General features: G+C 38.0%; 1 protein-coding gene, 7 non-coding genes and 3 pseudogenes across 8 annotated transcripts in view; 3 read left to right on the top strand and 8 right to left on the bottom strand.

Moving 5' to 3' along the window:
* exoc3l4 (exocyst complex component 3-like 4) overlaps positions 1-1,692 on the top strand; it is a 33,753-nt gene extending 32,061 nt beyond the window's left edge. Inside the window, exon 14 of the mRNA XM_044375289.1 lies at positions 702-1,692. Within this exon, the coding sequence (XP_044231224.1) occupies positions 702-924 (223 nt within the window). The 3' untranslated portion in view covers positions 925-1,692. The remainder of the gene's footprint in view (positions 1-701) is intronic.
* Positions 231-440, bottom strand: LOC122999121. The gene has a single exon (XR_006407642.1). It is a non-coding gene; the product is annotated as a small nucleolar RNA U3 (small nucleolar RNA).
* A 3,104-nt stretch (positions 1,693-4,796) lies between the features above and the next one.
* Positions 4,797-5,003, bottom strand: LOC122999135. The gene has a single exon (XR_006407654.1). It is a non-coding gene; the product is annotated as a small nucleolar RNA U3 (small nucleolar RNA).
* A 2,217-nt stretch (positions 5,004-7,220) lies between these two features.
* On the bottom strand, positions 7,221-7,427 carry LOC122999147. The gene has a single exon (XR_006407665.1). It is a non-coding gene; the product is annotated as a small nucleolar RNA U3 (small nucleolar RNA).
* A 680-nt stretch (positions 7,428-8,107) lies between these two features.
* On the bottom strand, positions 8,108-8,302 carry LOC122999101 (annotated as a pseudogene).
* An 861-nt stretch (positions 8,303-9,163) lies between these two features.
* Positions 9,164-9,365, top strand: LOC122999066 (annotated as a pseudogene).
* Positions 9,366-10,440: 1,075 nt separating this feature from the next.
* Positions 10,441-10,647, top strand: LOC122999120. Its single transcript, XR_006407641.1, has one exon. It is a non-coding gene; the product is annotated as a small nucleolar RNA U3 (small nucleolar RNA).
* Positions 10,648-12,309: 1,662 nt separating this feature from the next.
* Positions 12,310-12,516, bottom strand: LOC122999041. The gene has a single exon (XR_006407571.1). It is a non-coding gene; the product is annotated as a small nucleolar RNA U3 (small nucleolar RNA).
* A 677-nt stretch (positions 12,517-13,193) lies between these two features.
* On the bottom strand, positions 13,194-13,400 carry LOC122999159. The gene has a single exon (XR_006407676.1). It is a non-coding gene; the product is annotated as a small nucleolar RNA U3 (small nucleolar RNA).
* Positions 13,401-14,543: 1,143 nt separating this feature from the next.
* LOC122999053 lies at positions 14,544-14,750 on the bottom strand. The gene has a single exon (XR_006407582.1). It is a non-coding gene; the product is annotated as a small nucleolar RNA U3 (small nucleolar RNA).
* A 423-nt stretch (positions 14,751-15,173) lies between these two features.
* On the bottom strand, positions 15,174-15,344 carry LOC122999122 (annotated as a pseudogene).
* Between the last annotated feature and the right edge of the window lie 91 nt (positions 15,345-15,435).

Consider the following 15,435-nt stretch of genomic DNA (forward strand, 5'->3'; position numbering starts at 1 on the left):
AGTGAAACCATGAACTCAGTGTCATAAACATTCCTGCAGCAAATTTCAGAGAAAATTAAATACATTTGCAGAGATTGCTCAAGTGAGTAAACACTTCCAAATATTTCCTTCATTTTATCCAACTTGTGACAGTTTGAAGCTAAAGGTTTTTTACTTTTCATAGTTGGAACATTAAACAATGCAATAAAGGATAGATGACAAAGAGTTTGTACTGTTGCTTAAGTAAAAAGACCTCTCAGAAAACATTTCCTCCAACAGAGTCTCTCTCAGCAACACTTAACAGTCTTCAACAATGGAGAAGAAATAATGTTTCCCCACCAGTTTCCTGCTTGGAAGGAAACATCTTAACACTTCATCACCATGAGCAGTGAGACCAAACTCTTTAGAAACACATTTCTCAAGTCAAAAACTAAAGAATTTATCTCTGAAAGGAAAGTCTTGGTTTCTTATGGATGTTTCTCAGGGTCTTATGTCTGGAGATGAGCACTCGTACTCCTGATGAACTCCTGTTGTTCACAAAGACACTCCTATAATTAGTGACAAATTAACTTTTTATTTTTGTGGGTCATCGCTGCCATGACACTCAAGTATATCAGAAAACATTCCTCAAATGCCTTAATAACCCTGCAAAAAAACCCCACAGTTGTGGCAAGTATGAAATTCATGGGTATAATTAGTCTTTTCTTCTTCTCTACCTGCAGCAGGAAGCACCTGGTTGCTGTTCTGAATTTCAGAGGTCTGGTGAGGGGCCGTGAGCACCAGCTGATCCTCCAGCGACTCACAGAGCTGAAGAAGAAACAGGGAAATGCTGCCGGCGACAAGAGCCAAGCTTTATTTAGTGACATGCAGGTCACCGTCAACACAGACTGCCTGTCCAATCTGCCTTTCCCATGCCTCAACTTCTTGCTGCCCAACCACTACTGAAATGTGATGGACTGCATGCATCGCTGCATGAAAGAAGAATGGAAAGCACAAGAGGTCACAGAAAAGGTTGACAGTCGCAGTTTTCCTAAGCTGGTTTGAAATATTTTGACAAAAATTAAGGACCCTGCTCTCAAGCACAGCCATGTAAACTCAAACCAACTGCAGCATTTTTGTGCAGAATCAGATACATGCTGCTGAAAATAATCCCCAACAAATGGACCATTTCCGTGTGCCCAGCTTTTTGAGGAAATGACTGAGCAGTTTTAAACAATTGAACTATATATTTATATACTGTTTTAAAGATTAACAGTTGTCAACAGGGACCAATGGGCTTGAAGCTGAAGGCCACAGACAGGGGAGTGAAGTACTGGGAGACGGACTAACACACTGTTGGTTTTGTTTTTTTTCATGAGATTTGTTGACAGTAAGAAAAAAATAGAGTTACATCAGTTTTATCCTTTAAACAAAGTTAAAATAAAACTTTAAAACATCTGTTCATTCATTTTTACAAAATGCACTTTTAATTCTCTGGCCTGACAGATTTCTGATAAATAAACTGATGATGAGCTTGTTTTCTGTTTTCCAAAACATCTGTTCTTCACAATTCTAATATGTAACACACATGTTGCATGTGTCACATTTAATAGGTTTTGTAAGTGGTAAACATGTGGCATTTCTGCATTTGCCACATGTGATATAAGTCTGGTGATTTTCTATATTTTTCTTATTGTCAACAAATCTCATGTGCAGAGTCAAACCAACAATGAATTGATCTACTAACAAGTATTGTGTGTGTGTGTGTATCCAAAGCCTGATATATCTTATTCCTCTGTGCACATCAGTGAGCCACACAGCTGCACTGGGTGACATGAGCCTTTATTATGAAGAGTTTAATAATGTTTGTTTAGAAATAGCTCCAAAGACTAATGAAAGCGATCATGTTTTCTGTCTCAGGAGAGTAGTTCTGTGCAAGACAGACACTGCTGAGAATATGCAGGACTGCGTTTAAAGAGCTTCGCTAGCTTGTTGAGCACTCAGTTCTAGTTACTGCTTTGTTAGCTTGTTGTGCTACATAACACAACCTCTTGACTTTGTACTAAAGTCTTCGAGAAATTTACAATGAGGTACAAAGTCAAGAGGTTGAAATATGTAGCACAATTGTTTTACAAGGAACTACTCTCCAGAGACTGAAAACACGATTGTTGTTATTAGTCTTTGGAGCTGTTTCTAAACAAACTAATGTGACCAAACTTCATAATAAAGGAACATCATGAAGCAGCAGTGTGGCTCATTGGTGTGTTTTTAATAGTTTTTGAATAACCGAGGCCTACGGCACAGAGGAATAAGATATATCAGGCTTTGAATACACACACAATACTTGTTAGTAGATCAGTTCATTGTTGGTTTGGTTGGTCTGCACATGAGATTTGTTGACGATAAGAAGAATTATAGAAAACTGTCAGACATTTCCTTTAATATCTCCTTTAACACAGACAAATGTAGAAATGTGATATTGTTTACAAAACCTATAAAATGCAACACATTAGACACATAGAATTGTAAGGAAGGAGATGCTTTTGTTTCTGGGAAGTAAAACTTCTCCCAAGATAATCTGGATGTAATTAAAAGTTTCAGGAGGGAAGAAAAACAATTGTGAAACTTTGTGTTCAGATGAAGTCTGTCAACATGTGTAACTAATAAAAGGCAGGTTTTTGTGCCGAGTTTTCTCAACAGCACTTTATTTTGCAATAGAATTTGACCTTTTTTTGCAAAATGTGTCTTCTTTAAAGGCTGTGTTGTACCTTAGTTTGAGTTTTTAGTGTCAGATCAGCGGACAAAAACTGTAAGAAACTGTAACTCTTCAAGTGCCTGCGCCATGTATCTGTTAAGTGCTATTGAACCAGGAACTGAGGACTCTGTACAGGGAATTTAGTCCTCTGAACTCCTTTCAGAGTGAAATATGGGTCTCTTTACTCTGCTTTTTTTCCTCCTTTTTAATTTAATCTCATATTCCAGATGTTCCTTTCTGGCCACAGCTGCAGGAAAATTTTCTTGGCACTATTTAATCTTTTCTGTATTAAAATATATCAAATGTTAACATGAATATGTGCATATTACTGTACACAACTGTATGTTAATCAAGACGCTTGTCAACCTTGATAACAACTAATAAATAGTTGTAAGTTTTTAGGAAAATAGTCAAATCTTTTTTGGCTCTTCTCTCATATTCAAATCTCGTATTTAAGACTTAGGACTTTGTTGAGAATGCATTGTAATAGTGGAAAAGATCAGAGTTTGTGTATTAAAGTAAAAAGGCAAGTTTGGTCACTGGATGAATCCTTGTTTGGCTCACAGAGAGGATGAGTGGACATAGTGAATAAACTCCCCCCAATCCTTCTCAGTGAGTCTAACATCCGGATCTTCCTACCTCAAACATTCGTCAAAGAGACAGTCTGGACAGCTTTACCTAATTCAGAGATGAAATATAATTTTCTTGGGAAAAAGGGGGTGACTTCAAAATGTATGAAACTGTGCAGACTTTACAAAGTTGGGAAATGTGGGTTCACAATGTTGGCAGAATGATGTATCTGCAGACACTGAAAAATTATGCTTTTTGGGAATTTGACAGGTTTTCAAATACAACTTTAAGTAGATAACGGAAAAAAAATGGAAGTCTGAAGATGGTCATTCTAGTGATTGCTTAAAATTTTTTGGCTGGTTCATTTTGGCTGAAGATGTTAAAATCTGCATGACTCAAAAGATTTAATTTTTAACTTGAGCTGTGCATGAAACCCACTCAGAACACGATTCCTCAGTCACCAGTCTAGTATGTAGAAAAGCACAAAAGTTCATTTGCTGGTTTTAATGAATTCTGCTGCCATTTTATAAGCTTTTACTAATATGCATTTAAATTAGAGATTACAGATGGAGCGGATATATTTGGATGTCGACTAGCAATGAAGCGATAAGAGCAGGAAGTTATAAGATGTTTCCTTCAGAGCAGGAAGTTATAGGATGTTTCCTTCAGAGCAGGAAGTTTTGTGTAGCCTTTGTACTGATGATATCAGACCACATAATATTTATGGACACTCTGAATAATGAGACAAAATCCTGTTGTGGAACATACTGAGGTAGAGTCAATAACTAGGTCAATAATGAATTAGCATGAAATAGCTGCAAAGAAACCAAAAAAACTAAAGCTTTTTAGACAAAAGTTTATAACTGTTTAATCATGAGCTCAAGAAAAGTTGTGGACTTCCTGAGTAAATCTGGTGCAGCAATCCCACTGACTCCGGTTGTATGTTCACTAGGGGATAGATCCCAAATACCAAATGTATCAAAAGGAATATTTTCTGTTATTATGGTGGGTTTGGTTTCAGCCTCCAGAATTATTTTGAGACATTGGAAAACTGCTGTATCACCGGACCTGAAAGACTGGATAAATGCAACGGTGGAGACGCATCTTATGAGTCTATGCTCAACAGACTGAAAGGGAATATGGATGATGGGACAATCCCTTGGGAGCTCTTTTGGACCTATACAAGGACTGATGAAAACTCGGTTCAGAGCACCAGCGACTGAATATAGCACACCCTCTTCCTCTCTATTATGACCTGAATTTCTCACTTCCATATATGTGATTTAGATTTATTTCTGATTATTTCATATTACTCTTTTCTATATACCATCTCTAAGCCAGAGCCTGTACCTGTATCACCAACCTCGCATCCATAGACATTGTTGTTCAACAGAGCAAAGAACATTCACGCTGTCAAGATATACAGCTGAACTTCAAAGTTATTTTTCTGCTAAATATTTCACTTAAGTGTTAGGCCTTCAAATGGCACTTCCTCTTTTACCACTGTGCAAACTCCACTCAGAACATGTTTCCTCCATCAGAGTCTCTTTCAGAAACACTGAACAGTCTTCAACAGTGGAGAAGAAACAAAGTCTTACCACTAATTTCCTGCTCTGGAGGAAACATCTCAACTCTTCATCGTGGGCAGCGAGACCAAACTCTTTAGAAACACATTTCTCAAGTCAAGCACTAAAGAAATGATCCCTGAAAGTATAGTCTTGATTTGTGCTGGATGTTTCTCGGGGTCTTAAGTCTGGAGATGAACACATGTATTCCTGGTGAACCCCTGTAGTTCACAAAGACACTCCTCCTTCAATCAGTGTCATCATTGACAGATAGGCCTCTTTTTTTGGTGATGGAGCAAAACTGTTCTTTTTCACAGTGGACATTTTGACATGACAAATATTCACTTTCCTCTTCAGTTCTACTGAAGCCTGGCTGACAAATAAAGTAAGAGTTAGTTTCCTGTTTTGTGCGATGTCTAGCCCGCTCTGGTGGTTTCACAGGTCAAAGTTCCCCTTTGTTTAAATTTTAGCGGATATGCTTACTTGGCCAATAGAAACTGCTGCGCCATGTTTGGAAATGGAGAAGTTATTATTCTTGTGTGTTTCATCACAGTTTTTAGTAAATTATCTCACTACCTGACTACAAACTGTAGTCTCTCTCTTATAGACTGTCTAGAGTTTGCGATCGCTCTCATCAATATTTATTTAACACAAATGTGACATGACACCCTTTTTCGGAGGTGAACTTCCGGAGAACAGAAATGTCATGTAAAGGCACCAAAAGCACAGATGTTACCGATAAAATTAATGATGGATCTGTTGTATTCAAGTGTGGCCGCTCCTTTTCTAGTGCTTGTGTATGGGAAAAATGCTTTGTATTGTGTGTGTATGTATCCAAAGCCTGATATATCTTATTCCTCTGTGCCGTTGACCTCCGTTGTTGTCCAAAAAACATGTCAATGAGCCACATCGCTGCACTGAGTGACATGTTCCTTCCGTAGTTTGTTTAGAAAGATGAGTCTCCAAAGATGAATAACATCGATAAGATTGAAACTTTCCGGAAAGAGGTTCCTTGAATGGCAGACGCCACTGAGCATGTGCAGGAACTCAGTTTTGTTTACAGCTTTCTTAGCTTGTTGAGCTACATAATAATCTTTCGACTCAAACTCATTTTAAAAAAGATGAGAAAAAAAGAGAGACAGAGAGCAGCTGTGGTCGAGCGAGCTAGAGAGGGAATGAAGGGAGGGAGCAATGGTAGTGAGAAAGCCGGTGAATCAGATCAATAAAATGTTATTTTCTGATTAACAGCGGTTACGTTCTGGAGCACAAACACACCAACACACCTCTGCTCACACCTGCAGCGGGGCGCCACAACACCTGAAATGGTTTGTATACAGCCTGAAATGAGTTCCCGCAAATGCTCAGTGGCGTCTGCTGTACACAAAACTACTCTCCTGAGACTGAAAACGTGATCGCAATTATTAGTCTTGGGAGCTGTTTCTATAAAACTACAGTAACTTCTGTCTTCAGGTATGAAGGAACATGTCGCCCAGTGCAGTGTGTGGCTCATTGTGTGTTTCTAATAGTTTTTGGACAACAACGGAGGTCTACAGCACAGAGGAATAATATATATCAGGCTTTGGATACACGCACAATACTTAATAGGATGAGTCCATTGTTGGTTTGGTTCTGCACATGAGATTTGTTGATGATAAGATAAATATAGAAAATCACCAGCCAAATACTTTTAAGCTGTTATAAAATCATGGTTCGCCCACACAGGTGTTTTCAATTATGTTGCCTGAGAAATTTATTTGCATGTTGTGGCCAAAAGCTGAGATGACAGGAAATAGCGTGAGTCGGATTGTGAACAGAAACTGCTGGAGGTGGCTGGCAGGCAAACAACAGCAGCCCACAAAGTTGCAAATTATGCAACTTTTTATCAGACATTTTATTGTCATTAACCTCTGTTACCATCCTTGCACCCACTATACAACATTTTCCCTTATCTGCTGCTTGAATTATTTCATCATGCAGTTTTGAAAGAGGAAAATAAACACTGTCCTGAGCGAGAGGTCAATCTCAACACTCTGTCAAACTAGCTGGACAATAGAGAGCCAGTGTGTTAAAGTTCAATCCGATTGAACTCTGGACACCACATAGAAAGGTTAGGGAGACAAAATCTTTCCTGACTGCAGAACCAGAGCTATGTAACCTTTAATCTTTATTATTCTGGTAAAACATAGTGTTCAGTAACACTGGTTGTTGTCAGCAAATCTCTTCCTAACTACAACCAGCTAAGAAGAATTACACAACATCTACATTTACTTGAGGAAATCAGCAATAAACTTGACATTTTTTAATAACTACACAAGCTCTAGATATTTTATGACAAAAAACAGCTCATCTTTAGCTTATTACAAAACACAAAAACCACTCAGAACATGTGTCCTCCTTCAGAGTCTCATTCAGAGACACTGAACAGTCTTCAATAATGGAGAAGAAACAAAGTCTTCCCACCAGTTTCCTGCTCTGAAGGAAACATCTTAACTCTTCATCGTGGGCAGCGAGACCAAACTCTTTAGAAACACGTTTCTCAAGTCAAAAACTAAAGAAATGATCCCTGAAAGTATAGTCTTGGTTTGTTCTGGATGTTTCTCGGGGTCTTATATTTGGAGACGAGCACTCGCACTCCTGGTGAACTCCTGTAGACGCTCCTCCTACAATCACAGCATTGTCAATGATTGATTGACTTGTGTTAGTTCTGGAGAAAAGCCAGTGAAGCTTTAAGGCTTTTTCCACAATTCACTTACAACTTTGACCTTGTTTGTTGTGACCTTTCAGTGCACATCCACCTAAGCCTGTTGATAGTCACAGGATGTCTTCTTTTGGATTTAAATAAATATTCAGTGCAGAGTGTTTTCTGTACAGAGCAGCAGAGGGACTACAGAACAGACCAAGTGTTTGTTCTCTGGAATATGATGAGTAAATTTCATGGAACTCTTCCCAATAAAATTATGTTTGTGTACAAGTAGAAATAATAAGCTGTGACAATAGAGGAAAGGTTGTGAAGTTGTTAAACATTCTTCCTCTGGGGACCTTTTAAATCAACAGCAGAGTTCATGTCACCCTGAATGCAGTTGTGAAGATATTTCACCCCAAATTGAAGTGTTCAACAGAGCAAGGAACTGTCACACTGTCAAGATAAACAGCTGAACTTCATAGTTATTATTCTATTAAATATTTCACTACAATGAATCTTCAGACTTAAAGCTTTAGGACTTTAAATAGCACTTCCTCTTTTGACAAGTATGCAAACTCCACTCAGAACATGTTTCCTCCATCAGAAACACTGAACAGTCTTCAACAGTGGAGAAGAAACAAAGTCTTCCCACCAGTTTCCTGCTCTGAAGGAAACATCTTGACTCTTCATTGTGGGCAGCGAGACCAAACTCTTTAGAAACACATTTCTCAAGTCAAGAACTAAAGAAATGATCCCTGAAAGTATAGTCTTGGTTAGTTCTGGATGTTTCTCAGGGTCTTATATCTGGAGACGAGCACTCGTACTCCTGGTGAACTCCTTTAGTCCACAAAGACACTCCTCCTTCAATCACAGCCTCATCAGCACAACCTGGTCGCTAGAATAAAATGTTGGCATTGTATGTTTCTGCAAACCACAGAAACGTTTAATATCATATCATCATATATAGTTTCAACACATGTAATATGTAGCATATTAACATTTCAACACTATGTATCACCTATATGAGCTGACTTTCTTATTAGGAGGAGGACCTAACCAGACCTTAACTACAGCGTTGTCACATCATAAAACATCATTATTCAATGGATAATGGCCAACATTGAAACGTGGACATTCAATGTATCTGTGGTTTGCAGAAACGTTTAATGCCAACGTTTTATTCTGGTGATTGGGTTGATCAGCAACACATTAACGGTGCATAAATGTGACGTGAACAACAAAGTCTCTCATTCGTACTTTCCTTTATAACTAATAGATTTAAGCATTTTAGGGGTAGAAATTATTTACATGAAATTTTTGGGGAGACATATCTCTTTCTTTCTCCCAGTGCAAATTATATCTGTGCATTCCTAAACTCTTGTCCGTGCACTATTTGGGCAGTTATTAAAAAATGTACTTTACTGTATGCTTGTGAACATCATGACATTGGATGTCAACCAAACCGTATCTCCACTTTTTTAATACACTAGAAAGTGTAAAAGGTCACTCAAAGTAAAGTAAGCTAATCATCCACAAACTCTTTTATGATTGTAGGAGGAGTGTCTACAGTTCACCAGGAGTACAAGTGCTCGTCTCCAGACATAAGACTCTGAGAAACATCCAGAACAAACCAAGACTATACTTTCAGGGATCATTTCTTTAGTTCTTGACTTGAGGAATGTGCTTCTAAATAGTTTGGTCTCGCTGTCCACGATGAAGAATTAAGATGTTTACTTCAGAGCAGGAAACTGGTGGAAAGTCTTCTTCTCCACTATTGAAGACTGTTCAGTGTTTCTGCAAGAGACTCTGATGAAGGAAACATGTTCTGAGTGGACTCTTTAATCTCTCCTAACAAAAAAGATACTGTGTTTAATACATGAATTCCAAGAACTTCCCCTTCTTCTCTCTCTCATTGAAAAACAAAACTATGCCAGATATGTACTGTCTCCTACTTCACTGTAAAGTCCTTTATCAGTCTATGTGCACTGGAGGCTTCAAGTTTCCACATCACACTTGTTTAAGTTGGCTCCAAAATTGTAGTGACATTACAAATCATGCTGATAGGTACGTGTCTTAAACTGAGATATAAGACGAGCACAGAGAAACTTTCCTCCTTCAGCAGATGAATGTGAAAACAAACCTTCATTCTGCACAGTGAAGTCCAACATCCAACAGAAAGAACAAGAAGAAAAACACATTTTTTGACCAGAGGGAAACTTTAAATACAGCAGTTTTAGATCAATATTCAAAAGGTTTTGTCATAGTTTCTCCAGGCTCGTTAGCCTCCGTTTGCTCAAATAACAAAATGAAGATGCTCTCAAAGTAGAGTGTAAATGCAAATTTAAAGACAAACAACATTATATATATACACAAAATAGAATAAAGATAGAAATGTTTATCCATGTGAGCAACAGCTACAAATGTCAGTTTTTCTTGTTGACATTTGCTCCCAAAATTTACCTGATTTAAATATTTTTAATTAACTCAGATTTGTTTCTTATCTCTTTTCCTCTTTGATTGACATATTGATATATTGGAAGAAGTGTGATGGAGAGTGTTTATGTCCATCTCAGAATATTTTTGAAAATATTTGTATATTTATTGGCACAGTCAACTCATAATACAGCAACACTGGTGATGAAATAAACATGTATATGTTGAGCTGCTGCTAAATTCTGCTGCTTCATGGATGATGACACCTCTGAAATATATTCACAAGTTCCTTTATAAACACTCATTGAAAACATATTTATAACAGAACAAAGACACAACAAATCAGTTTATCTGTATCAGTTTCAGTGAGGATGCTGTGATTGTAGGAGGAGTTTCTTTGTGAACTACAGGAGTTCACCAGGAGTACAAGTGCTCGTCTCCAGACATAAGACCCAGAGAAACATCCAGAACAAACCAAGGCTATACTTTCAGGGATCATTTCTTTAGTTCTTGACTTGAGAAATGTGTTTCTAAAGAGTTTGGTCTCGCTGTCCACGATGAAGAGTTAAGATGTTTCCATCAGCGCAGGAAACTGGTGGGAAAACTTTGTTTCTTCTCCACTGTTGAAGACTGTTCAGCATTTCTAAAAGAGACTCTGAAGGAGGAAACATGTTCTGAGTGGGTTTTGTGCCTTGTAAGAAGTTAAAGATGAAATGGTTTGTGTCATAAATTGTCTGGAACCTGTTTTACCAAAACATTAATCAAGCTGTTGTATTAAGAATTTTTTTATGAGGGGATGCAAACCCACAGTTTAAAACATGTTTAACTAATAAAGTTCACTTACTTTAGAAAAATAAAGACCTTCTAACCTTTAAATCATTTGTAATTTTTATGATCTCAGACTGTTGTTTGGCATCTTTCATTGTTGTTCATGTGTGTAGAAGCTGTTTTCTGCACCACAACATTGAAGGCTTTTGTATGACCTATAATGAAAAACAGTGTGTGTGTGTGTGTGTGTGTGTGTGTGTGTGGGTGTGTGGGTGTGTGTGGGTTGGTTGGTTGGTTGGTTGGTTGATTTTGGTTCCACAAACACACAGCATGACATCATGACATCATGACGGCAGCTTTCACTCTTGTGTTTTGATTTCCATCAGTGTGTTTTCATTTGGATCTTCAATAAAGACACAATTTTGAATATTTCTCATGTTCTGTCACTGATCAGTGTCGTGTTCACGTGTTTCTGCTCCCAACAGAGGAAGTGCAGTTTCAAGTGTTTTAACAGTTTCCGTTTCCTTTACAAAGCCTCGCTCTCATGTTGGTTTCCTTCCACAATGTCCTAAGAGTCGACCTGGTTCTGTTTAGCTTGTAATGAGTCTGTTCACAGGAGTCGACATGCTGAAGAGCTCTTGAGTAACACTCTGACTTGTCTTGGCAGGCTGCAGCTCTCCCTGTTTATCAATCAATATCTTAATCACTGTTTTGATTTATGAACGCCTGAAGCTCTCAGAATAAAAGTGATTGCCAAAGAGAGGATTGAAAAACATAACTGTACTTTAGCTATTAGAAATCCTGACGGGCTCAGAGTTGACCTCTGGAAACAGTTACACACACTGTTTATGTAGTAATGAAGTATGATAGTGAGCTATTTTGGTGCTTATATGAAATATTACTGAAATGTCTGAGAATTATACAATGTGTGTGCTGCTGGAAGACACAGAAAAACTGCATTTTGTGAAAAAAGGATGTATATGCTTCTTAGTTTTTTGAGATATTGCTGGAGTTGTAATACAAGCACAACATATTTTTTGAATAACTTTTTTTTTTTTTTGAAACGTCACAACAATTTTGGAGCCGACTTACAGTGCACAAACACTGATAATAGACTTTACAGTGAAGTAGGAGACTTCTTGTTTCTTGCATAGTTTTGTTTTTCAATGAAAGAGAGGAAGTGGAGGTTTAAGGGTTTTCTAAAGAGGTATTTGTACTTTTCGTGGAATTTAGATATTAGACACAGTATCTTTTTTGTCAGGAGAGATTAAACAGTCCACTCAGAACATGTTTCCCCCATCAGAGTCTTGTTCAGAAACACCGCATAGTCTTCAACAGTGGAGAAGAAACAAAGTCTTCCCAGGATTGCCGACTTCAAACAACTCTGAACATCCACACATGTGTTCCCACTTATGTTGGTATGTTGGTTTTTGGTACAGGGGGTCACTGTGTACAGGTGGATTCCCTGCAAACCTCTGCTCAATTTAAAACTAAGCAGCAAAGATATAAAGCAACAAACATTGGAAACACTTAAGAGAAGTTTTTACAAGTTCCTACTCATTTAACAAGATAAACAGTCCACTCAGAACATGTTTCCTCCATCAGAGTCTCATTCAGAAACACTGAACAGTCTTCAACAGTGGAGAAGAAACAAAGTCTTCCCACCAGTTTCCTGCTCTGAAGGAAACATCTTAACTCTTCATTGTGGGCAGCGAGACCAAACTCTTTAGAAACACATTTCTCAAGTCAAGAACTAAAGAAATGATCCCTGAAAGTATAGTCTTGGTTTGTTCTGGATGTTTCTCGGGGTCTTATGTCTGAAGACGAGCACTCGTACTCCTGGTGATCCCCTGTAGACACTCCTCCTACAATCACAGCATCGTCAATGATTGATTGACTTGTGTTAGTTCTGGAGAAAAGCTAGTGTAGCTTTAAGGCTTTTTCCACAATTCACTTACAACTTTGACCTTGTTTGTTGTGACCTTTCAGTGCACATCCACCTAAGCCTGTTGATGGCCACAGGTCAAATTCTTTGGGGTTTAAATAAATATTCAGTGCAGAGTGTTTTCTGTACAGAGCAGCAGAGGGACTACAGAACAGACCAAGTGTTTGTTGAATATAATCAGTAAATTTCATGGAACTCTCCCCATTAAATTATGTATGTGTACAAGTGGAAATAATGAGCTGTAACAATGGAGGAAAGGTTGTGAAGTTGTCAAACATTCTTCCTCTGGGGACTTTTTAAATCCACAGCAGAGTTCATGTCACCTTGAATGCAGTTGTTAAGATATTTCACCCCAAATTGAAGTGTTCAACAGAGCAAAGAACATTCACAAGATATACAGCTGAACTTCAAAGTTATTATTCTGCTAAATATTTCACTGCAGTGAAAGATTTTCTGTCTCTAGGCTTAAAGCTTTAGGCCTTCAAATGGCACTTCCTCTTTTACCACTGTGCAAACTCCATTCAGAACATGTTTCCTCCTTCAGAGTCTCATTCAGAGACACTGAACAGTCTTCAACAGTGGAGAAGAAACAAAATCTTCCCACCAGTTTCCTGCTCTGAAGGAAACATCTTAACTCTTCATCATGGGCAGCAAGACCAAACTCTTTAGAAACACATTTCTCAAGTCAAGAACTAAAGAAATGATCCCTGAAAGTATAGTCTTGGTTTGTTCTGGATGTTTCTCAGGGTCTTATGTCTGGAGACGAACACTCGTACTCCTGGTGATCCCCTGTAGACGCTCCTCCTACAATAACTGCATCCTCACTGACACATTAATTGATAACAAACTGAAACAGATAAACTAATTTTTTGTGTCTTTGTTCTGTTATAAATATGTTTTCAATGAGTGTTTATAAAGGAACTTGTGAATATATTTCAGAGGTGTCATCATCCATGAAGCAGCAGAATTTAGCAGCAGCTCAACATATAAATGTTTATTTCATCACCAGTGTTGCTGTATTATGAGTTGACTGTGCCAATAAATATACAAATAATTTCAAAAATATTCTGAGATGGACATAAACACCCTCCATCACACTTCTTCCAATATATCAATATGTCAATCAAAGAGGAAAAGAGATAAGAAACAAATCTGAGTTAATTAAAAATATTTAAATCAGGTAAATTTTGGGAGCAAATGTCAACAAGAAAAACTGACATTTGTAGCTGTTGCTCACATGGATAAACATTTCTATCTTTATTCTATTTTGTGTATATATATAATGTTGTTTGTCTTTAAATTTGCATTTACACTCTACTTTGAGAGCATCTTCATTTTGTTATTTGAGCAAACGGAGGCTAACGAGCCTGGAGAAACTATGACAAAACCTTTTGAATATTGATCTAAAACTGCTGTATTTAAAGTTTCCCTCTGGTCAAAAAATGTGTTTTTCTTCTTGTTCTTTCTGTTGGATGTTGGACTTCACTGTGCAGAATGAAGGTTTGTTTTCACATTCATCTGCTGAAGGAGGAAAGTTTCTCTGTGCTCGTCTTATATCTCAGTTTAAGACACGTACCTACCAGCATGATTTGTAACGTCACAACAACTTTGGTGCCAACTTAAACAAGTGTGACGTGGAAACTTGAAGCCTCCAGTGCACATAGACTGATAATGGGCTTTACATTGAAGTAGGAGACATCTTGTTTCTTGCATAGTTTTGTTTTCTAGTGGGAGAGAGAAAGTGGAAGTTTTTTAAGGGTTTGTAAAGAGCTGTTTGAACTTTTTGTGGAATTTACATATCCGACACAATTTCAGTTTTGTCAGAAGTGAATCTTTAAGTTAATGCGGCTTGAAGAGATTCAACAGTCCACTCAGAACATGTTTCCTCCATCAGAGCCTCTTTCAGAAACACTGAACAGTCTTCAACAGTGGAGAAGAAACAAAGTCTTCCCACCAGTTTCCTGCTCTGAAGGAAACATCTTAACTCTTCATTGTGGGCAGCGAGACCAAACTCTTTAGAAACACATTTCTCAAGTCAAGAACTAAAGAAATGATCCCTGAAAGTATAGTCTTGGTTTGTGTTGGATGTTTCTCGGGGTCTTATGTCTGGAGACGAGCACTCGTACTCCAGGTGATCCCCTGTAGACACTCCTCCTTCAATCACAGTGTCATCAGTGACTGATTAAGGTCAAGCCAATATTCATCAGAGTGAACGTGCCAGATATATTTCATGGAAATCTGCTAGTTAAAATTCTGTTTTAGCACAAGTATTATAAGAATTTCACAAACTTGTGGCACTAGAGCAAAGGTCTGGAGGTTTATTATGATTCCTCTTCTTTGGACAAATATTCTTAACACATTTTTATGTCAATCTGCCCTGTAGTTGTTCAGTTACTCCAGAGAAAAGTGCTGGGTGAACAGAGTGACTTTTGCACTACATCTGTTCTCTTGGGGAAGTTTTTTTGACAGCTGTACACAACATATTTTCCCATGAGAACCACTGAGGAGTCTTGTTTCAGAGAGTGGAGGAGAGATAAAGTCTTCCCACCAGTTTCTTGCTCTGAAGGAAACATCTTAACTCGTCATTGTGGTCAGCGAGACCGAACTCTTTAGAAACACATTTCTCAAGTTGAGAAGTACAGAAATGATGCCTGAAAGTATAGTCTTAGTTTTGAATACTTTTTCCAGTACTTTTGCTCAAGTTGAATTCCTGTGGTTCAGAACGTCACACTTCCTGCAGCTTCATCACTGACAAAAC

The sequence above is a fragment of the Thunnus albacares genome, chromosome 15, assembly GCF_914725855.1.
Source record: "Thunnus albacares chromosome 15, fThuAlb1.1, whole genome shotgun sequence".
Taxonomy (NCBI): Eukaryota; Metazoa; Chordata; class Actinopteri; order Scombriformes; family Scombridae; genus Thunnus; species Thunnus albacares.